At 46.1% G+C, this 23,268-nt stretch overlaps 1 protein-coding gene across 1 annotated transcript in view; it reads left to right on the forward strand.

The window, feature by feature from the left end:
- The window catches only part of Stx8 (syntaxin 8), a 233,929-nt gene that overhangs the window by 42,209 nt on the left and 168,452 nt on the right, over window positions 1-23,268 (forward strand). Inside the window, exon 6 of the mRNA XM_032911651.1 lies at window positions 8,575-8,667. Coding sequence (XP_032767542.1) covers window positions 8,575-8,667 — 93 coding nt within the window. The remainder of the gene's footprint in view (window positions 1-8,574; window positions 8,668-23,268) is intronic.

Raw genomic sequence — 23,268 nt, forward strand, 5'->3', positions numbered from 1 at the left:
TATTTATTTAATATTTAATGTATATGAGTACACTGTAGCTGTTATCAGACACACCAGAAGAGGGCATCGGATCTCATTACAGATGGTTGTGAGCCACCATGTGGTTGCTGGGAATTGAACTCAGGACCTCTGGAAGAGCAGTCAGTGCTCTTAACCTCTGAGCCATCTCTCCAGCCCTTTTTTCTTTCTAAGTACTGGATATTCTTTAATTTTCTAGAAATATTTTTTGTGGGATATAGTTATATTATTTGGGTCATACTTTTATTTTTACATTTTAAAAATGTTTTGGTGTGTGTGTGTGTGCTTGTGTGTGTGTGTACACAATGTATGGGGGCACACCTGCCATGGTGCACATTTGAGGTCAGAGGACAACTTTGTAGAGTCTGTTCTTTCCTTCCAATTTTTCATGGACTCTGGAATCGAACTCCCATCATCAGACCCATGAGGCAAGTGCTTTTCTAGCTGAGCATCTCACTGACCCTGGATCTTGCTTTTAAAGACAGATGAAAGAGGTGTTTAAAATATTTTAAAGCATGGATCAGCAAGCCCTGGCCCATGAGCCAAATCTTATTTTCGCATGGTGTGGAAGTTGAAAACAGCTTTAAATTTTTCAAATGGTAAAAAATAATCAAAAGAATATTTTGTGACTTGTAAAAATTATATGAGATTAAAAGTTCAGGGCTCATAAATTCAGTTTTATGGGAACACAGCCATGCTCAGTCACTCACACAATATCCATAGTTACTTTCCCACTTGCAATGTAGAGTTGAATGACTGCTTTAGGGACCATGCGAACCACAAAGCCTCAAATGCTTCCTCTGTGGCCCCCACTGAACAAGTTTGCCTCTGGCCCAGAGGTAATTTACTATACTGCCGAACCCAAACCACTCTGGATATTCTGCATGGTGCTCTGGGAGTACTGAGGTCATCTGCTTGGTGGCTTGCCCTGGTTGGGTTTAGAGCATGGTTCCTTCTACCCTTTGAAGTGACTCAGCCCTGGGTGTCTTTCTCTCAGTACTTCCAAGCTCTGACACGGGCGAGGACTTGGTGCCGATGCCTTGCAACACTCTAGGGCTCTCTTGGTGCGGCTCTCTTCACTCTAGCCCTCCACCTATTGACCCCTTTGGACTCAATTCAAGATGCCCACTGGATTCCACCTGGGCCCCTCACCTTGACGGGAGCATTCACAAGGCAGCAGTCTGGGCAAACTCAGAGTGAGGCTCCTTTGTGTCCCCCTCTTGGAGATCTTGCCTTGTCTGCTGATAGATGCTTCTTCAAACAGTGGATTTGAGTGAATACTTCGCCTGTTATCTCCACTCCTTGTTCATCCAGCCCAGAAGGAAATCTGGTCCCTGTCAGTCCATCCTGACCAGAAACAGGAGTCTAATTCTATTTTGAACTCCCTTCACAATGAAATTACCGAGTAAACAAAACACTGGCTCTCCCTGTCCTTAATTTTGCATACTTCGCCCATTACCGTGTTTGACGGGAAGGGAGCAGATGAAAGGCAACCCCGCTTAGCTCACAGCACAACTCACACATGGCGCTTTGCTCTGCAGCAGCCATGGCTCCTGGGAGGACTGCCTCACCCTAACCAAATGGGCCTTCCAGTCATTTCTATTTACCAAGGAAAGCCGTTTTCAGTCAGGAAAAGTATTTCCATCCCTGAGAGCGTGCTGCACTGGGGACTGCTCAGGCTTTGAATGAGTCCATGCCATGCATGCTTCTTAGTGGCATCTCTAAACCGGAGCATCTCCCCAACTGAGATTCCCACCCCTGGCCACCTTGCTGGCCTCCAGTCTTGGTTTAGGGACCGGTGGACTGACCTGTGTCTTGGGTCACTTTATTTCCCTGCTCTTTCTTGCTGTTGTGATTTGAAATGCTGGGTCCCTTGTAGCATTGCTAGTGTAGCAAGCTATTTATCAAGCTGAACACAAACTTGAAAGAAGGCCTTAGCGCAAATGCTTCATAGCCTTTCCTGTGCTCCAGGAACCTCGTGATGTGCTGTGGGTCTGCTTTATTGCTGGCCCCTATACTACATAAAGAAGAGTCAGAAAAAGCCATTTCTGATTGCATTTTGGCCTTAGTCTTGAGTTAAGGGTTTTACTGCTGCGAACAGACACCATGACCAAGGCAACTCTTATAAGGGCAGCATTTAATTGGTGCTGGCTTGCAGGTTCAGAGGTTCAGTTTATTATCATCAAGGCGGGAACATGGCAGCATCCAAGCAGACATGGTGCAGGAGGAGCTGAGAGTTCTGCATCTTCATCCGAAAGCTGCTAGGAGAAGACTGGCTTCCTTCCAGGCAGCTCAGACTAGGGTATTAAAGCCCACACCCACAGTGACAAACCTATTTCAACAAGGCTATGCCTCCTAATAGTGTCACTTCCCTGGGCCAAACATATACAAACTTTCCCAGCCTTTCTGTACTTTAGTGTGAAGACTGAGAAATACTCTGGAAAGTAGCCCCAAATTATTGCTAGATCATAGACTTGACGACAGTGAATACCTTTCTTGATCAACTGAGAAGCTAGGCCTTGTGATAGCCAATTACCTAAGGTTAGCCCGATACTTAAGCATTAGTTTAGAAAGTACATAGACCTTAGTAGAGGTGACTATGGTGATGACAGTAACTTGGTCTCCTGAGGATCAGGATAGAGCAGAGGAAGGAGACAGTGGTCAGTACAGGCTACTGTACCCTAGTCTCACACACACACACACACACACACACACACACACCCCTCCTGTTGGTGAAGTTCCTAAGTCAGCATAGTTTGGTCTCCATTATTTTGTAGCTGTTCTTTCTAGGTTTGAGCATTTGCTATAGACTTCCTGGTCCCTCTGCTGGAGCCTGACTCAGGGCCTTGTGCACGCTAGGCAAGCATTCTACAACTGATTCACATGTCTAGCCTTTTCCTTTTTGTTGCTGACATGGTGATGACCTTTTGCTGTGGGAAATTTCAAATGCACTTGAGTTCCTTTCCTCATCCTGCTTCAGTAACTATCTCCCCATAGCTGGTCTGGTTTTATCTGTGTGTGTCCAGATACCCACCTTCAGCATCGTGTATATAGACATATGGTACACATAAAGGTGTTTTTTTTTTTTTTTAAGATTTATTTATTTATTTTGAGTATACTGTCGCTGTCTTCAGACACACCAGAAGAGGGCACCAGACCCCATTAAAGATGGTTGTGAGCCACCATGTGGTTGCTGGGAATTGAATTCAGGATCTCTGGAAGAGCAGTCAGTGCTCTTAACCACTGAGCCATCTCTCTAGCCCAAAGGTTTTTTTTTTTTTTTGTACACATGTGGAGGTTAAAGGTCACTTTGGGTATTGTTCTTCAGGAACTTTTTATCTTTTTCCTCCTACTGGGACCTGATGCCTGGCAGGTAGCGAGGCTGACTGGTCAGCAAGCCCCGGAGGTCTCCTGTCTCTGCTACCCCAGTACTTGGATAATAAGCACATGCCACAACATCCAGCCTTTATCGTGGGCTCTCGGGACTGAACTCCAATCCTTATGCCTATGCCCTGGGATTATTTTTATAGTGAACTCCAGACATTATGTCATTTTAATGGTGAATACTTCAGAATATTCTATCTAAATACCATAAAATATGTTTATAAAATATAAGGACGTTTAAAAAGATATGTTTACTTTTTAAAATTATGTATAAATGTGTATGTCTGTGTGTGGCCATGTGCACATGTGAATCCAGATACCCATGGGGTCTAGAAGAGAGTGTTGGATCTGCTGAGTTACAGGAAACAATAAGCTGCCCAGAGTAGGTGGCGGGACCTGAACTCAAGTCCTCTGTAAGAGCAGTATGCACTCTTAACCTCTGAGCCATCTCTTTGCCCAGGACTATTTTTTTTTTAAAAGACTACAATGCAATTACTATTCTTGCCAAATTAGAAATAATTCCTCAGTCCAATCAAACAGCTAGTTTCCTATTTCCCTGATTTTTCTGTAGTATTTTCCTCTTGACGCCTTGCTTCTGGTTATGAATGCAGGCCATCCATTGTCACTGATAGGTGTGTCTCTCAAGTGTATTAACAGTATGAATGATCCTCTTCAAACTGTTTTATTCTCCTGTGCACTTTGTTGGACAGGGTTGTTTACTCTGTCGTTTCCCCTCACTGGTTCTTGCAGAGCATTCCTCATAAGTTGTTCAGCATATTCTGTGACCTAGATATTTTCTGTAAATTGGTAAGATTTAGTGGCTTGCTTAGAATTGGTCTTGTTATTTTTGGCATAATACGTTCCGATGACTGTCCCTTTGTTTTTTATCTACTGCCACCAAACTGTCCTCCCACAGTTGAGTGATTCGTATTTAGAGGATGGTTTTCCTGAATGTCTAAATATAGGAAGTATCTACACACGTAATGGTTCCACAGGGACTCTCAGAACTGATCGTATTAGTGCTCCCACAATAAATTAGCACACATGTAGTGACGGTACTCACATCGCTACGGTTTGAAGGGCAGAAGTTCAGTTTGCCTCTCCAGGGGCTCAGATCAAGGTGTCAGCTGGCTGCATTCCTTTCTGGAGGCCCAAGGGCAGAATCTGTCCCATTGCCTTGTCCAGTTTCTAGAAGATCTGTTTCCTTGGCTCGTAGCTCCATATTCAATGCCAGCAACCGTATCTCTTTAACCCTCTGTCACGGCTCCTTCTGACAGACTGGGCAACCTCTCTTTCTCAGCCGATAGAGTGTACCAGGCCCACCTAGAGTCTCCAGACTCCTCTCCTGTTGTACACCTTCATCTTCACCACATCTGCAAAGTTGCCTTTCTGTGGAAAGTAACATAGGCGCAGGTTCCAGGCATTAAGACTTGGACATCTTGGATGTGTTGGCATGTCTGTCTGTCTGTCTGTGTATTCATGTGTATGTGTTTGTATCTCTGTGGGTGTATGCACATACACACTCATCTACATGCTTTATTTTTTCCATTGTGATCCATCTTAAAGTCTATACCATTGTAAAGTTGACGAATGACTCGGGGTCTGGTCTGTTGCAGATGTCCCATTGTGACACCATTACCAAGACCTTAAGCCTTGGACCCCATGACAGAGTGAGGTAGATTATGGAGAATGAACTGTTACAATGTCCCACTTCTGCTGTTTGTAAGTGGATTGTCTGCAGCCAGTCCTGACTTATTTTTGTTGGAAGCAGCCTTCTATTTTGATTATTACTAAATGGCTAAACCATCGCCTCTCAGAAATGTCGGTTTACAGCCCAGAGAAGCTCGGGTGATTGACATGATCATTTTGAGCTGCCCGGCATCTTTCGCATCTGGAGTGTGGGATGAAAGTTTACTGTACCAGAGTTATACACTGAGGAGAGGCTCTGGTTTATTGGCAATCACAGGAGTAGGGGAGTTTCTCCTCTCCTTTCTGTTGTGCATTGGGGAGAACTTTAGGAGACAACGAACTTGGGAGAAAGGCTTAGCGTAGCTATTTTTCACCGACAATTTGTGTTCTGACTGAATGAAGCATTGTCAGTGTTTCAGTGTCTTTTCCTAGCTGAGGACCTCAGAGGCCATTGCTTTCCGCTTTCCAACCGTTTTCTCATCATTTCTCAGTGCGCTGACCCTCGGCCCATCTAAGCGTTAGTCCTCGGATGCATTTGGTCTTTTGCTGCAGTGTAGACGTCCCTCTGCAGTATGAGTTTGATGATAGATTTATCTTGGAGGCCATCCAGGAGGTTGCTACTAAAGGACCAAGAGGACCTCATTATAAAGTGATTTTGCTGTAAAAATGGTGCCTTGGAGTGGTCCCTAGACACAGCAGGCTGTTTATAGCTTTTAAAAAGTACGCTGTGTCAAAAAGTGTCACCAAGAGGTCCTTGCCTCACACCTTAAGTTTAAATAAATTCCAGGTGAATTAAAGAGCTAAGTATAATGATTTAATTCTGTAAAAAAGAGCCATACAAAACTCTAAGTGGATGTTAGTGAGCTCCTGAGTGAGACTGCGTGGCCCTGTTTTCGTAGATAAGCCATTACACGAAGCAGTCATTTTAAAGATGTAAAGTGAAGCTGCAGCTGGCAAATGGTCCTTGGGTGAAGTGTCGACCTTACCCCGCAGTCCCTGCTCAGCGAAGGAACAAGGCTCTTACAGAGATGTCACCAAGATGACCCACTTCGAAGAAACATACATTGACTTTTAAAGACAGCATGTTGAATAGCTTGAGTTTAGCGCACTGTTTTCTTTAAAATTTTAATACATGAGAAGACAAAAAAAGTCAGTTAAAACAGGTTTTTTGGTAATTCACACAACTTTAATATATATATATATATATACACTATATATATTGTGTATATATATATATGAGTGTGTATACATATCATATACATATACGTATACGTATACAATCAGGAAAAGAGATTCACAGAAATTCACAGGCAAAGTTCAGTGTAGGAAGCTATCCACCAAACTGGAGATTGGAGCTGTGAGGGACTTCCCAGTAAGAAGTTAGGAGAACTCACAAGAAGACAGCAGAAGCGATCAGACCTGGAGTACAATCAGTAATCAGGCTGAGATTGTCAGCGAGGAGCCCGGCCTCCAAGGCTGAGCAGAGCTCAGTGGACAGTCTTGGATTTTAGTTCCTGTCAGAGTGACACTTCTTAGTGTGCCAGGGTAAACCCTCGTGATAGAGCACCTCACTGGTGGTCACTTGGGTGGTCACTACCCCCAAGGAGATGTGTAGTGAGGAGTCCCTGACCTCTGGGCGCCACTGTGCTTCAGAGAAATTGGTCATTGATTGTGGGAAGAGTAGGGAGTTGGCATGTAGTGCAGTGGGAGAGCGAGTGATTTGCGTGGACCAACCTGGGTTCGGTTCCCAGGACCTACACTCCAAAACAGAAACAGGCACCACCTTCTTCCTGAGGGAGAGACACACGGGGAAGAAGGCAGGAGTCAGGAAGTAATTAAGACGGAATCCTAGTACGTTTTCTGTATCTGGGTAAAGCCACTCACCATGACAAGAGCAACCCGAGAGAAGAGGTTTGCTCCACTTCACAGCTGGAGGGAGGCTCCTGTGGCAAGAGCTTGAAGCACCTGGCCTCTGGGTGCTCCTGGCCTCAGGGTGCTCCTGTCCTCGGGGTGCTCCCGGCCTTGGGGTGCTCCTGTCCTAGGGTGCTCCTGTCCTCAGGGCGCTCCCGGCCTCTGGGTGCTCCTGTCCTCAGGGCGCTCCCGGCCTCAGGGTGCTCCTGTCCTCAGGGCGCTCCCGGCCTCAGGGTGCTCCTGTCCTCAGGGTGCTCCCGGCCTCAGGGTGCTCCTGTCCTAGGGTGCTCCTGGCCTCAGGGTGCTCCTGTCCTAGGGTGCTCCTGGCCTCAGGGTGCTCCTGTCCTAGGGTGCTCCTGGCCTCAGGGTGCTCCTGGCCTCAGGGTGCTCCCGGCCTCAGGGTGCTCCTGTCCTAGGGTGCTCCTGTCCTAGGGTGCTCCTGTCCTAGGGTGCTCCTGGCCTCAGGGTGCTCCTGGCCTCAGGGCGCTCCTGGCCTCACTGTGCTCTTGGCCTCACTGTGCTCATGCACATGGAGCTGCCCTTCTCACGTTAAGGATGTGTCTTCAACCTCATGTAATCTAAGCAAGGTAATCTGGTCTAGGCCTGACAGGCTTGTGTCTTCTGGGTGATTCTAGAAGAGTCTATGAAGTTGATAATCAGTTTTAAGCATCACACCTCATGCAGAGGAAAAAAAGCTAAGGCCTCCAGAAAAAGTTCCAGAATAGTCAAGAAGATAAAGAGGCAGTAAGTTGATTTCCAGCACAAGGGACACGTTTTAGGGAAGAGCCTTGTATTGCTTAGCTGCATGTGTTCTTAGCTGCATATGTTCTGATATATGTTTCCTAGGCTTAGTAAGAGTGGGTAGATTGAAGTCTCGAGCATTTCTGTAGTGCGTTCTTACCTTCCATACCACACAGTGCTGAGGAGCTGCTGGCCCCTCACGCTGCTGGCCCCTCACACTTCAGGTAGCCTTGTGCCAGAGAGAACCAACTCTGTAAGATATCCTCTGACTCCAACACATGTGCACCTGTGTGCATGTGAGCCCTCTTATTGTTGATTTATACATGTTCTGTTTGTATTATATACTAGAGGGTTAAATGTCAGTATAGCAAATTTAATAAAATTTATTTCATATTTGAGTAATTAATTTATCAGGAAATCATTTCAGTCTGAGGCGTGAAGTAAATATTTAAGTTGTTGTTCCAGTAATGCCACCAGTGCCACTTTTGTCGTATGTTGGCTATGTCAGTTGCCTGGAGAGATATCCCTCTGTGTGTGTATATGTGAGTGTGTGTGTGTGTGTGTGTGTGTGTGTGTGTGTGTATGTGTGTGCATGCATGCGTGGACGTGTGTCTGCCTGTCAATATGTATGTATGTGTATATATAAACTTCTTTTTTTTTTTTTTTTTTTTTTTTGGTTTTTTTTTTCGGAGCTGGGGACCGAACCCAGGGCCTTGTGCTTCCTAGGCAAGTGCTCTACCACTGAGCTAAATCCCCAACCCCATATAAACTTCTATTAGCTTTAAAGTGTTTCCGTTGACTTTTAGTCAGTTGTTTTTCCTTTTCTTTCAGAACAGGATGCGGGTCTTGATGCCCTTTCCTCTATCATAAGTCGCCAAAAGCAAATGGGCCAGGAGATTGGGAATGAACTGGACGAACAGAACGGTAAGACTGAGTCTGCGCTCCATCAGCGTGCCCCTGGTCTAAGTACCGCAGGCTCACGTGTTCGCTCTGTCAGCTTCGATTATGTGGCCTGGCGGGCTTGCGGTTGGTGGTCTGCAGTGGCTTATTGTGTCTGTGGTGGTTTGTGTGAAGAAATGTCACTAAAACCTTTCCAGTCCTCGGTGACCGCTTTCATTAATTTTGGTTTTATAGCCCTGGTGGTCTTGAACTCACTATGCAGATTAGGCTAGCTTCGGATTTGCATTGCTCTCTTCTGTAGCTGGGATTACAGGCATTTATGGACCGTAGCTGGCCCTACTATTTTGACAGATAACTTATGATCTATTTATTCCAAGAACTCAGCGTTTGGTACCTTGATACAAAACATAAGAAAGCTGTGTGGGCCTCATCTCATCTCTGCATCCGGTGGAATTTGCTCATCTTTCATCATAAATGACCAGGCCGTGGGACAGAAACAGTCTGAAGAAGGAGGAACTTGTAGGCTACTGTGGTCTGGAGCCTTAGGACTTAGAGGCTTTTGTGCTTGGCTTGACCAAGAGTAACAGCAGGAGCAGAGGCAGGTACATGTGGGAAACAACCGGAACTTTCACCATGGTCCAGTCAGAGAAATCCAGACGCCTCAGTGGTTTGCGAGTGACGACTGTAAGTCCAGATTAGGTGCATCCAACCAGAGATGCCAATGAGAGGTCCAAATGGAGACGTCGAGTCTGTAGTAGTGTCTTAGAGAGAAGACGAGACAAGAAGTTGGAGACACTGTAGCGTAGCCTGGTAGCCACCAAGGTGCCCTGGCCTTCGTTACATCTGAGCACTCTTGTCCACATATTGTGTATTCTGCATGAGGACAAGAAGGTGATGTCACTGCTAGGAATGAGGCTCAGAGGTGCAGAGAGACCTCTGAGCACCGTATCTTTTCTAAAAGGTGGAACTGAACCTGTTTTCTGACATGGCTCCTTTTCTGTTGTATCATCTTCCTCACCAAGGAAGGCAGGGCAGGGAGGCAAAAGAGCTGTGAAATGTTCTGAAGTGTCAGCTTTGGGGACCATAAGTACCATAGTGGGGTGACTTCTGAGGTAAGTTAACATCATGTGTGGGTGTGTGTGTGGAAGTCCTGGATGTGGATGGAGCCTCTCTGCAGGAGGCTGCACTTGCCAAAACCTTACAACAGGCACTCCCCTCCTTGATCCTGAAGAGGAATGTGGTCATTGTTCCCATGGTTTCAGTCCATTTCTCTATCATAAATAAACAAATCCAGCTGTTGAGCATCTGTCGCACGCAAGTAAACTCATAAGCAATAGAGAACCTCTGTCTGTACAGTCCTAAGGCGGCTTGCAAGAACTTCACACTGAGGGGACAATGTGTTCCTTTTCCTAGTGCTAGGAATAGACCACTTATGGATTTGTGTTAGATCCAGGATTGCTCAATCCCTTCACCGTGAGACAGTATTAGTAAGATAATAAGCTTTACTTAAAAAGCTGTGGCTATCTGCGGTTTATTTTTATCTCAAGGAAATTTGCCTGTTTGGGGTAGGGGGGCTCTGACCCAGACTGATGAGCATGTCTTCCTGTGGTATATGCAGTCCACAGTGTCTGTGGGCACACGGCTGAGGTTTCGTGTGAGACTTATTGCTTTCTCAGGTAAATTTGCCACGTGTTTCCCAGCACACACAAGCGCACCAGCATGCCTTTGTCTTTAGTTTGGTGGCTACCAGACTTTGCTGCAAATTAGCGTTACTCGTGGAACTTTAACACTTCTCAAAGCCTAGGCTGTGTCTGCATTAGCGCCCGATTACTGTTACGATATTATCACAAAAGTAGAGGCTTAAAATAACACAGACATAGTGTCTTACGGTTCAGTAGCATGCAAGTCTGACTTGCGTCTTGCTGGGTGAAAACCAATATATCAACAAGAGATCAACATTCCTTTCTGAAGGCTCTAGGGATGGATTGGTTTCCTTGCCTTTTCCAGCTTCTAGTGGCCACCCACATTCCTTGGCTTACGGTCCCTTCCAGGTTCCAAGCCAACAACAATACTGTATCACTACTGTGTCTAGTGCTGCTTCCCCTCCACATTTGAAGACCCTAATGCTTGCACTGCACCCACCCAGATGGGGAAACTCCCCTTAAGGCCAACCTATTGGAAGGTTCAGTTTCACCTGCAGCCTTGTTGAGCCGTTCTGCTGTCCACCATAGAACTTTACATCAAGTAAATCTGAATGTCCGGCAGAGATCAGGTCGAGTGCACGCCCATGCCGGCTGCACTGTCACACCGCCCCCCACATCTCACGTGACACATGTCAGAACCTTCACAGTCACACGTGCCACACAGAGGCTATGTCACTGACAGTTCTTTCTCTCTGTGTCACATAGTTTACCCCGCATCTTTGCATCCCCCCAACCTCACACCCCCATCAGCATCCCACACTCAGATGGATGCCTGCGCATGTAGATGAACACGGAGCGCTTTTCCATGTGCTGCCAACAGAAGCTGGGTTTCTCTGCGGTGACCTCCCAGGGAACCAGCAGTTATTTACATGGGTGGTTTTCTGATCTGTTGTTTTCTCCTCCGAGATAGAGTAGACTCAGCCGTTTTCTCTCACAAGAACTGACATTCTCAGGCTAAAAACAATACAAAACCTGCCCCGACAGGATTACAGTCAGCCTCCATTTCTTTTGCTACACGGAACCAAGGCTGGAGGTATCTGTAGGTGGATCAGGCCTGCAGCCCACTGGGATCCGCACTATGACTCATGTGTGTCAGAGAAATCAGGGCCATGGGCACGGGTATTTTGTAAATATCTCCATATGATTTATGGAGCCACAGAATCATTGTTTTGATTTTCCTTAGTGAAGCAACAGGCTAGAAGAATGACCAGCCAGACTGTTTTGGAGGAAAGGAAACCTTACTAATAAATGCACTGTACTTAGAACATAACCACAGAACCAGAGGATCAAATTATCTTCCATTTAGGAATTCTGTTTTTATCCTTACCAGAGAGAACGCAGAGCATCCGGCCAAGGCCAGTGACTTGCTCATGCACAATGGCCAGGCCTAATAAAGGAAAGAGTAGCAGGGAAGGGGAAATCCCAGTGATGGGAACCTATATGTCACTGGTTTGTTGTATGTTGGGAATGGGAGAGCAGGGTGGCAGGGAAGGACACTTGTCTTCCTAGCACCAATTCTGGGGGCAAGGAAACCAACAAGTTCTTCAGGGAGCTCGAAATACGATCGTTCACTGAAGGGCATGGTGCTCTCAGGACTTCATGCACTTCAGTGGACCAGCATTTACTGGTTGGTTAGAATTCCTGGCTGAATTTTCATTGTGAAAAGTGAGAATAAAACTGTGTGGTTACCTCCCCCAAAGCCTGCAAGACAGGCAAATCTCCATCACTGAAATGTTGCCTTATAGGGACAAAGGGGACCTTACCGGTGTGTCACGTTGAGTCAGTCAGGACAGGACGAGTATCTGGGATCATGCAGGTAGACCTAGATGCAGTTACAGGTATCCTTACAAAAGAGAAGCAGGGGCTGGGTGTGTAGCAGGCAGGAGGCCCTAAATTCATGTCTAGTACCACTGAAAGAAAAGGTGAGGCACAGGGAGATTTGGTATGCAATGTCTGAGACAAGATGGTATCTTCTAGCTCTGAAGAGAGCCGAAGGGGCTACATACAAAGAAAGGGGTTCAAAGAGGGCCCTGTAAGCTGGGAAAGGCAGAAAAATTGTCTTCCCTCAAAACTCTGGAGGAAAATCTTGACTTCAAAACTAGTGAAACTGATTTCAGCCTCTGTCTCTACTACTGTTGGAGCAGCAACAGGAAAGAAATTTGCGTAACAACCGTGTCTGTCTGTCAGTTGTCACATAATTCAGATTAGCCACATTTACACTGTAACATTCGAGTTTAGCTGTAAGTCTATACTGTCTGACCCTTTGAGATGACTTCTTTCTTTAAAACAAGACACAACTTCTTTTCAGATTCTTTTGAGTGTTTTGACTGCATGCCTGTATGTGTGCCACATGTGTGTCTGTCGCTCAGAGGTCAGAGTGTGGTATTTGAGTCCCAGGATCTGGAGTTAAGGATGCTTATGAGCCAACACATGGGTGCTGGGAACGGAATCGGGGCCCTCTGCAAGAGCAATCAGTGCTCTTAGCCCCTGAGTCGTCTCTCTAGCCCCTTGGTCTGAGTTTTTTCAAAGCATGATTTACGGGAGGAAGTTGTTCAAGTCAACTGTACCAGCAGGTCCGGAATCTCTTTAGGTCTTTCCTTAAGCTTTGATTGTAGTTAGTTTTGTTCTGGTGAGGTCTACGAGAAGTGGAACCTCTTCTATCTACTACCCAGTGTTAGAGTTTTTGAAAAATAGATGTATTTTGTGAGTATGGTTGCATTTATATAGATGTATTACATACAGGAACCTGTAGATGGCAGAAGAGGCATTAAGTCCTCTAGAACGGAGTTATGGATGGCTGTAAGCCATTGTGTAGGTGCTGGGAACTGAATCCAGGTTTTCTGGGAGAGCAGACCGTGCTCTTAACCACTGAATCATCTCCCCAGCCCTAGTGTCAGATCCTTCCAAAGTTTGTCAGTCAAGTTTCTTTATGGTCATCTTTAGAGAAACACCTCCTATCCTCCTAAGCTATGTGTTTCTTTGTTGTGCTAGAGATAAAACTTATGAGTGTTTGAAACTAGGGATTTCACACAGTGTAAAAATTCCCTATTCTGTGAGCTTGTCTGAGCAACAGCAGAAGAAAAGCCAACTGGTGAAAGACGAGCGGGGGCTGCTGGGTGGATCAGAAGACAAGGCGCTGGCTCGCAGGCCTGAAGCAACCTTCTTTTAGTCCCTGGGTCCCACAAGATGGCAGAAGAGAACTGACTTAAGGGAGTGTCCTTTGACCTCCATACATGTGCCATGATATGTGCAGGGGCTTACGTATAGTTATTTGATTGGGCTTATTAATTATTATGTCATTAATTAAAATTAATTATTTTTATGTCATTATGACTTTCTAAAATGTGAAGAGTTATCCTCTGAGAACGTAAATGAAATGTTCTTCAGTGTTTCTGAATAGCAACTTCCTGTTGGAGTCAATTCTTTTTTATAAAGTTTGAGGGAAGGTTATCACACACACACACACACACACACACATACACACACACACACACAGACTTGGCTTTGTTGGGTATCTCTGTCATTTGGTACATTTTACTTTAGGCTCCCCCAGCTAATAGTATCACTCCACAGACTTGACTTTTGGTTACCTTTACGTAGTAACTAGCTCTCAAACTTTGTGGTTTAGGACCCTTTATGTTCTTAAAATTTTTTGTGAAATCCTGAAAGGGTTTTTTTTCCTACTTCTTTTGCTACTGCATTTAAAATTATGAGACATGTAAAAATTAGTGAGTTTACGTGTAAAAATGTAAATTTAATAAATATAAGTTTAAAATTAATAAGATATCTGTTTATACAAACAAACTTATAGAAAGAAACTTTTTCAAAGACATTCATGGAATCACCTTGCCCTATAGTTTTATAGGCGTTTGTGTCTGGAGTAGTGAAGCTGGCTGGATTCTTGTATATGTTTCTGAACTTGGCTCATTGTAATGCATCATTTTGGATGCTGTAAATGAAGTACATCTCACATAGAAATGTAGTTGGAAACAAGCAGTTTTAAAAATCGTTCCAAATAGAAAGTTTTTGTTTTTCCATATGACAGCAAAATGTAGCAGGTAGTTCCTGGAAGGTTTGCTGTAGTTCTCCGTGCTTTTGCTAGTGTTGATTGGCTGGCTGCTGTCAGACAGCGTCTGTTGAAACAGACCCTGCTGATACTATACCAGGAAGTAAGAGAGTTCTGGGGGCATTTGTCCCTGTAATTACATGCTCTCCCCTAAAAGTGACAAGTCAGCTTGCTCCCTGCCTCACTGGCCACGCTGATCAGCTGCCCCATGCAGCCATGGAGAAGTATAACCCACTATATATCACAGCAGTTGTACTCCATAGTGTTGAGACTCTCAGACTCACTAGCTGTGATCTTGAGTGAGGTAGCCAGTCTTCAGTGTCTGCCTGCATATATCAAGAGGTTCCTAGGACCTGTTTCACTGTGTTAAGAACGTGAAGCAGGTCAATGTGCGGTGCTCACATTTATAGCCTACAGGGATCGTCCACTGTTCTTTCTTGCCTTCATAGGTCTTTGGTTAAAAAAAACGTAGACCAGGTGAATGGGTGTACCTCCCCACTCCCTTTTCTAAAGACAGTTCAGACCCCCTCGGCCTCCTGAATAATTGGCACTCCAGATACAGGCTACCATGCCTATGAGGAAGGTACTGCTGTCCTCTGGTAATAAGTAAAACCAGAGGGGTGGTGGGGCACACCTTTAATCCCAGCACTCAGGAGGCAGAGACAAGTGGGTCTCTGAGTTCAAGGCCAGCCAGGACTATACAGAGAAACCGTGTCTGGAAATACAAACAAATAAACAAACAAACAAAAAAACCGAACAACAATCATAGTTCAGATTCTAAACTGGCTTTAATTAATGAATCTATAAACAGGGGCAGGGTGTTCTAGTTCAAGAACTGGACTACAACATGGACAGGCAGCATTTGTGGATAGAGAACAGGAGTGAGGCCCAGGCAGTTGATTGGCTTGCCTTGTTTGAGGCAGGTGTCTGCTAGAGTGACTAAAGCTCTGTCTGCTCCTGTGACTGAACGTCTGCGCCTGTGCCTTCTCATGCATTCACAATACTTGAACAACTGTGTTGGTTTGGTCCCTTGTTCAAATCAATGGCCTTTTATAAATCACATTTGACATACAGAAATGTTAGGTGAAACAGTTTCTAAAACAGTCCTTCAATTCTTAGCCGAGTTTGGAAACAACCAAGGGACTCTAATCCTTGCCAGTGGGGTCTAGAAGCCCCCTGGTCCTGAGTTACCTCAACCAGATGGGGGCCTCAGCACCAAGTGTGTGCACCCAGGCAGGGGCAGGGCGTGAACGAGGCTGGGCTTCCCAGGCCTGTGAGCAGATGGGAGTGGGCCTTCCGGATAAATCTAGAAGCTGGGAATGGCAGTTTTATGGAATACTAATTTCTTCCGTCCCCACCCAAGAGTGGGATACTCAAGTCAGACCACCCACCTTGGTCCACAACATTTTAGCATGCATACCTAGGTTTGTATTTTATTTTTCTTAAAAACTCTAAAGCAAATAAGTATCTCTGAATAAATCAAGTGTAGACATTTTCAGCTTCACTTCAGAGTCCTCATTTTTCAAACAGAAGCCCCACTTTATCTGGCCAGCATTTTATGTAGATTTACTAATGCTTTTGTCCTCATCCATGGCTCTCCTAACTGGTGTGTGTGTGTGTGTGTGTGTGTGTGTGTATGTGTGTGTGTGTGTGTGTGTGTGTCTGTCTGTCTGTCTGTCTGCCTGCCTGCCTGCCTGCCTGTCTGTCTGCATCACTGTATTTGGGGTAGGGCTGCTGTGGTTTTCAACATTAAAAAGCTTTAATATTTGTGGTTGCTTTTTTCCACAGAAGTATGTTTTTCTGGTTATGCGATTTTTTTTTTTTTTGAAAACCTTTGAATGGTACTAACTTACTTTTCTTCTATTCCTTGTATCTTTCCTGCTTTTTCTTGGCACGTTTCGGGTTGTTCATCTCAGACTTTTTCTTTCATGCTGTTGTGGGCTGAATTATGCTTTGCCCCATTCATGCGTTGGTGTCCTGACAGCCTACCCCCAAGAACATAACTGTATCTGGAAAGAGGCTTTTTAAAGGGGTAATTAAGTTAGATGAGGTCACTTGGCTGGGCCCTAATCCAGTGTGACTGGTGTCCTTTGTAAGGTGAAGAAACTGGAACAGGACACATATGGAGGGAGACCATGGGAAGACACGAGGGAGACACACCATGAAGGGCCTTAGAAACCAGTGTTCCGATGACAACTTGATCTCTGGCTGTGGTCTCTGGTCTCATGAGAAAAGAAGGTTGTTTTAGGCACACGGTTTGTAGTAATAGCACCCTTCCCCTATGATTTTCCATACATATCTGCTGATTTTCTATCAGCATGGTATGAACAGAGGACCATGCTGACATGATAGCCAGCTCCGGCGAGCATTTTAAATGGTGGCAGATTGGGTTACCCAGAAGGCTTCTTTCTTGCCTGAATCTTTCTTTCGTGCCATGAATCTACAAGTGGTTAGGTTGTACCCCGGCAGGCTTCTCATGGGGTAAGTGAGAAGAGCACAAAAGCGGAGTCAGAACCATAGAAGTGACGACATTAGAGCTTTAACCTAGGGGAAATATACCATGTACTTTTATACCTGGGGGGAAATGCCCCTTTAACCTAGGGGGAAGTAATACCGTGAACTTTACCTAGGGTGACATGACTTCTTCATTGACCTCTCATTACCCTGTAGCTATCTCAGAGTCTCTGACTCATTTCCTTGCCTGGATACCAGCTCCCAAGGGCTTTCCTTTCACAGCAGTCCTTCCTCTCCAGAGAGCTGTCCAAGGGTGCAGCTGGGAGTAAACCCTGGAGGCTGCAGCCCACACAGGGCAGGGCTCAGGGTAGTGGGGCCCAGCTGCTCCGTAGACAACTCTCTGCACACAGGCCCTGATCCTGCCTCACAGCCTCTTTCTTTGTAGAACATTCTGTGGCTGCCAGTAGCCATTGACTCCAAGGTTGGCGGGTCTCCAGTGCTCTCTAGTTGGGAAGAAAGAGCTTCTCTCTCTGTCTGGTCTGTGTGTGTGTGTGTGTGTGTGTGTGTGTGTGTGTGTGTGTATGTGTGTGTGTTTTCCCTCCATTGTGGTTTGTCAGTACAGCCCAGGTCTCGTCCTTAAGCAAATGAGTCTTCTGAAGGACTTGTTCATTGATAGCACTCCTCTGTTTTCACTGCTACTGTGGGTCCTTTCTCAGAGAAAAAAGATCATCTCTGCAGCGTGGCTGTGCTCTCTGGAAGGAAGGAGGCACTGGACTCTACTGTCTAGAACTCAAAGTCATGTTTTTATGAGTTAACAGGAGCTATATACATTATTTGACCAAAACAGCTGTGTCTCTGGGGCTTTGATTGAACAGCTGTTTCATTTGGTGTCTGTGGAAGCTGTTTACTTGGCTTTCTGTGAGTGGTAACCCAACTCATCACCTGATGTCTTCCTAGCTGGATTTCCCTAAAATTCAATTAGGGAGATGAGGAAAGGTATTCCTGCTCCTTGTAGTCATGGTTTTAGGTACTCGAGGGTGGACAGTCTTTGTCTATAGGAAGAAGCCAGTTAACAGTAGGAGCGAATGGGGGAACAGGAAAGACAGTCTGTCATTCCAACAGTTGTCTGACTCTTCCTGGTCATCCGGCAGTTTCTGGTGCTCTGCAGATCTACAGGCTTAGTGCCCTCCAGACCGTCCCGGTTAAGATAAAACTATAAGTCCTAGATGTCCCCAGGCTGGGCACTTCTATCTGCTTGGCTACAAATTTTCATGACTCTTCTGAATTTGGTACTTTAGAAAAACATTCACAGAACTCAGGAAGTGCCCTACTTAGAGAGTTTTATGATAGCAGTTGCCATTCTGGAACAGGCAAATAGAGAAATGAATGGGGGGAAGTGTCAGGGGGCGGTGTAGAGTCCCCATGCCCTCTCTACATGTGCCGTGCTCAGAGCACACCCATGCGTTCCTGTCCTTGAGGCTGCCAGGACCTTGTTGTTGGGTTTTCGCAGAGGCTTCAGTACCTGATTGATCATTGGCCACAGTAGGACTGGCCTCCTTCTCCACCACTGCAGGTGAAATTGGGCCTGAAACTGCCAGTGCTCTAATCATGCTTAGGGCTAGTCCTCCATCAAATTATTTAAAGGTCTACTAGGAGTCATCTCATTAGCACAAATCTAAAAGCATTTTTTTTTTTACAGATAATAAAAACTACTCTTATCAGGAAATCCCAAGGTTTTGATGCTCTTGCTAAGAACCAGGGATTAAGATGAATTCTATGCCTTTTTGTTTTTTTTTAACAGTAGAGCTAGGAGCCAGTGTCCGAGCCTGTTGAGTATGCAGAAACAATTGCTTGGCGTAGGTGTGGTACTTGTCCTGTGACTTTGCTGCTGCTGGCTTTGGTTCTGGTGATGAGCCGGGACCATTGAGCCATGGGACTTTGCCTTTTCTGGACTATGACTTCTTCATTTCTTTCTGGGCCTGTATGTTGGTTTTGACCCTGGCACTGTAGCCAGTTTGCCATGTAACTAGTGAGGCAAATGTTTTCTAGGAGAACAGCTTTGAGCATATTAGTCAAAGAAAGAACACTGATGCTCAGCCTTGGGACAGCTGGGGTTGGTGACTCACTGGCCTTTCTTTCCCATGGGCTTCCCCATAGTTCCTGTCTGATCTCTAAAAAGGAGGCGGCAGTCGCAGTTCCTCCAACTAGTAGCTGAACCAAAGAATGCACTTCAGCGCAGCCCAGCAAGCAGGAAAGATCCAACAGCATCACAGCTGCGAAGGACAGGCCATCCCGAGCTCCACACAGAGCAGGCCATCCCAGGCCATCCCGAGCTCCACACAGAGCAGGCCATCCCGAGCTCCACACAGAGCAGGCCATCCCGAGCTCCACACAGAGCAGGCCATCCCGAGCTCCACACAGAGCAGGCCATCCCGAGCTCCACACAGAGCAGGCCATCCCGAGCTCCACACAGAGCAGGCCATCCCGAGCTCCACACAGAGCAGGCCATCCCGAGCTCCACACAGAGCAGGCCATCCCGAGCTCCACACAGAGCAGGCCATCCCGAGCTCCACACAGAGCAGGCCATCCCGAGCTCCACACAGAGCAGGCCATCCTGAGCTCCACACCCGCCGCTCCGCCCCGCACGGAGGTTCCCGTCCTCAGTGCCTTGTGGGAAGGAAGGCCTGAAGCTGTGTTGGGAGCCTTCACCAAGTTCTGCTTCTCACTACGGTGTCTGTAGCCCCCATGTCTGTGCAGGTAGCGCTTTTGCAATCCTGAGTGATTGAAAGCTGACAAAGAGTTTGAGTCATTCCCGACATGTTCTAAGGTCAGACATGGTGACGCGCTGCCCTTTTCTTTCCTCTTTCCTGCAATGATGCCTGAAGGTTGGAGGTTCTGGCCTGGGTCCTGTCGCAAGGTTTTGTGATGACTAACAGTAATTGCCAACCCTGCAGGATCCGTGATTACAGAATCTAGAAGATGATCTCTGGACATGTTTGGGAATTTTTAGATGAAGTTTATTTGGGTGGGAAGACCTAAATACCTGTGACGTTATTCAACAGGCTGGAGTCGCAGATGAAAAGATAAAGCAAGCTGAACTCTGGTACTCCTGGCAGTGGATACAGTGGGACCAGCTCCGTTAAGCTCTGGCTGCTTGCTTCCTCCACAATGGTGGCCTGAGAGCCATACTCAGCCCTGCCCCTTTAATTTGTTTCTTATAAGGTGTTTGTGGTAGCAATGGCACAGTCGCTAACAGATCTCAGCCTTCTCTTAGTGGCCCAGCCTCGGGGAAGTCACCAAACACTTCTGAACCTTGTTTTTCTTTTGAAATACAAAGAAAATAGAAGCACGTAGTGAGTGGCTTTTGGAACAAAATACTGCAACTTGCATGAGATCTGGACATAGAGGTCATATGTTTCTCCTAGGAACATTGGTCCAGTGCTTATTAAGTCAGTGTTTGCCACCACAAACAATGAGCGTGCACTGGGAATGCTCCTGGTTAGTAGTTATGAGGGGATACAAAACCAAGGACCAGGCTCACACGTAAAGTCCAAGGGCACCCAGGGGCAGCCTTCCCAGGACATTGAGCCAGTAAAGTCACACAGGATGTGCTTAATCCCACCAAAATGAGTTGCGACAGCATGTATGAAATGTTGCTAATCGGGGGAATCTCATTAGAGAGGAGCACCCAGGCTTTACCCGAGGCACCTATTGCATGGTGCGTTACCTCCTCCCTGGCGGGTATCCAAATTCCAGATGCATAGAAGGAAAGCGGGTGTTCAGCATGAGCCACGCTGTTTGTGCACCCAGACACCTCGAGCCACACTTACCAGTCGGCCCTCCCCACATCCAAGTTCCAAGGTACCTGCCTAGAGCCAGCCTCAGAAGGCACCGAGGCACACAACTCGCTCTTCTGTGCACAGGCCCACTGCGCGCACGCTTTGCTTGCATTTACGGTGATGGGATTAAAGGCGTGCACCACCACTGCCTGGCGAGACATTTTATCTTATCTAACAATTTCAGACAGTAATTTGGAAACAGAATTGACATCACTGGTGAATAGTTCTGTTGACCTTTTTTAAAGTTTGAAATATGTAAACGGCTTTAAAACCGTGTTTAGTGTGTACTGAGAGTTTATTCTCTCTGCATCTCACTTTCATCCCTGTCATCACAGGGACAGAAGTCCCTGTGTCCCCCATCAGTGGGATAGCCAGAAAATCTTCCTGTTTAGCCATCTTGATCAGTTGCCCCATTAACTTTGGAAATCCAATTTCCTTATCTCAGCACCGAGGGCAGAAAAGAGTAGGGAAAGTAATCGTCCCCAGAAGGTCTGCCGAGTAAATGAGGTACTGCTTGACATAGTGCGTGCACACAGCCAGTGCTTAATAAATGTTCACTTTTACTGGTGTCATGATATCTTTTGTTCCGTGTTCAGTTAGGCTGAGATTCTATTTGTCCCCGAGCCATTGGGCCCCACCGATGTTCTTCTGGTTGCCCTGTCAGGCTGCAGGTGTTTCACTCCGAGGTCTTGCCACATCTATCGCTGGAAGCAGTGTGGGCTTTTAATATCAGTTACACTTCTGAGGATAAAAGTGTCCAGTTCCTCGGGTCCTCCCAGTCATACAGAGCACCTGAAGAGCTAGCATGTGTCTCTCCATGCTGTTATCCATCCTCACAGTTAAATCTCATATCTTCTCAGCAGCCTAAGTACCCTTTGTCCTCCAAGTACACACCGAAGACCCCTTATCTCAAATGCTTAAGGTATTTTTAACTTAGGAATTACATAATGTGAGATATCCTAAGGTTACAAACCAAGTCTAAACACAAAACTCACTTGAATTTTCTGTAGACCTTGTATATGTATCCTGAAAGTAATTTTATGCAATATTTTTGTGTACCTGTGTTTTTAAGTTTTTATTTTATCTATTTGTATATTTTTTGCAGGTACAGTGAACTTTATTGACATTCAAGAGAGTAGGGTTCCCTATAGCCCTCTCCTCCTCTGGGGGTGTCTGGGATGGAGACTGTGAGGGAGCTGCTCAGTGTTGGGGGAGGAGTTGGGACAGAGATTCCCAGCAGCCAAAGGCTGCTCTCTTACTTTCCGTTCTTACTGGGGTGGGTGGTCCAGGGTTTCTTACTCCTTGAAGGCCATATAGGCCACGGGGTCCACCACCCTGCTTCTGTGGCCTTCTTCGTCATACTAAGAAGTGAACTTTACAAAGTTGTTGAGAGCAATATTAGCTCCAGGATGAAAATTGGAAGAGTGGGAATTCCTGTTAAAGTGGCGGGGGACAGTCTGGTCCTCAGTGTAGCCCAGGATTCCCCTTCGTGGGCCCTCCAATGCCTCCTTCACTACCTTCTCGCTATCATAGTACTTGGCAGCTTTCTCCAGGTACTATGTCAGACTTATGACTGACACACTGGAGGTAGGAACATAGAAAGCCATGCTAATAAGCTTCCCCTTCAGCTCTGTAGATACGGGGATGACATTCAGAGCAACCCCAGCCACAGTCTTCTGGGTGGTAGTGATAGCATGGACTATGGTCATGAGTCCTTTACAATGCTGGAGTTATCATGGATGACCTTGGTGGTGGGGTGCTGGGGTACTAAGCAGTTGGAGGTGCGGTAGGCATTGCTGACAATCTTAATAATACTCCTGGTTCGCACCTGTCATGAGGCTTCAGCAGAAGGAACAGAGATGAGGACTGTTTTGACTGTATCCCTCAGATGATCCCTGGCCACCAGCATCTCCCATTTGATGTTGGTGGGATCTCACTCCTGGAAGATGATGATGACCTAACTGTTGATGCAGTTTCCCATTCTCAGCCTTGACTCTACTGTGGAACTTGTCATGAGTAGAGCCATACTGGAGCATGCAGACCATGTAGTTGAGGTCAGTGAAGGGGTCATTAATGGCAACAGAATTCACTTTGCCAGAGTTAAAGGCACCCAATATCTGTTCACACCAACCTTCAGCAACGTTTCTCAGGGACGAGGTTGACACAGCCTGGGGAGATGCAGCTGACACTAGAGTGGGGAGGAGCAGAGAGCTGTATTTAAGTATGCATGTGTGTATAATGTGTATGTGTGTATGGTGCACATGCCACAGTATGCATGTGGAGGTTAGAGGACAACTTTCAGGAACCAGTGTTGCTGTCCTTGCACCATGTGAGGTCCTGGAGGCTAAGCTCAAGTTTGGTGGAAGCACCTTTATCCACAGAGCCATGGTGCTGGCCTGCACCTGTGTTTTGACCTAAGGTCAGGGGTGGAATTTTCTACTTTAAAAAAGCCAGCACTTAGAAAGCTTTGGATTGAGGGACATTTTGGATTTTAGATTTCTGCTTAGGAATGTTTGACGTTACCATACTTAATTTATCTTCCAAGTGACTAAGGAGTTCAGTC

Source organism: Rattus rattus, chromosome 9 (genome assembly GCF_011064425.1).
Source record: "Rattus rattus isolate New Zealand chromosome 9, Rrattus_CSIRO_v1, whole genome shotgun sequence".
NCBI classification, from domain to species: domain Eukaryota; kingdom Metazoa; phylum Chordata; class Mammalia; order Rodentia; family Muridae; genus Rattus; species Rattus rattus.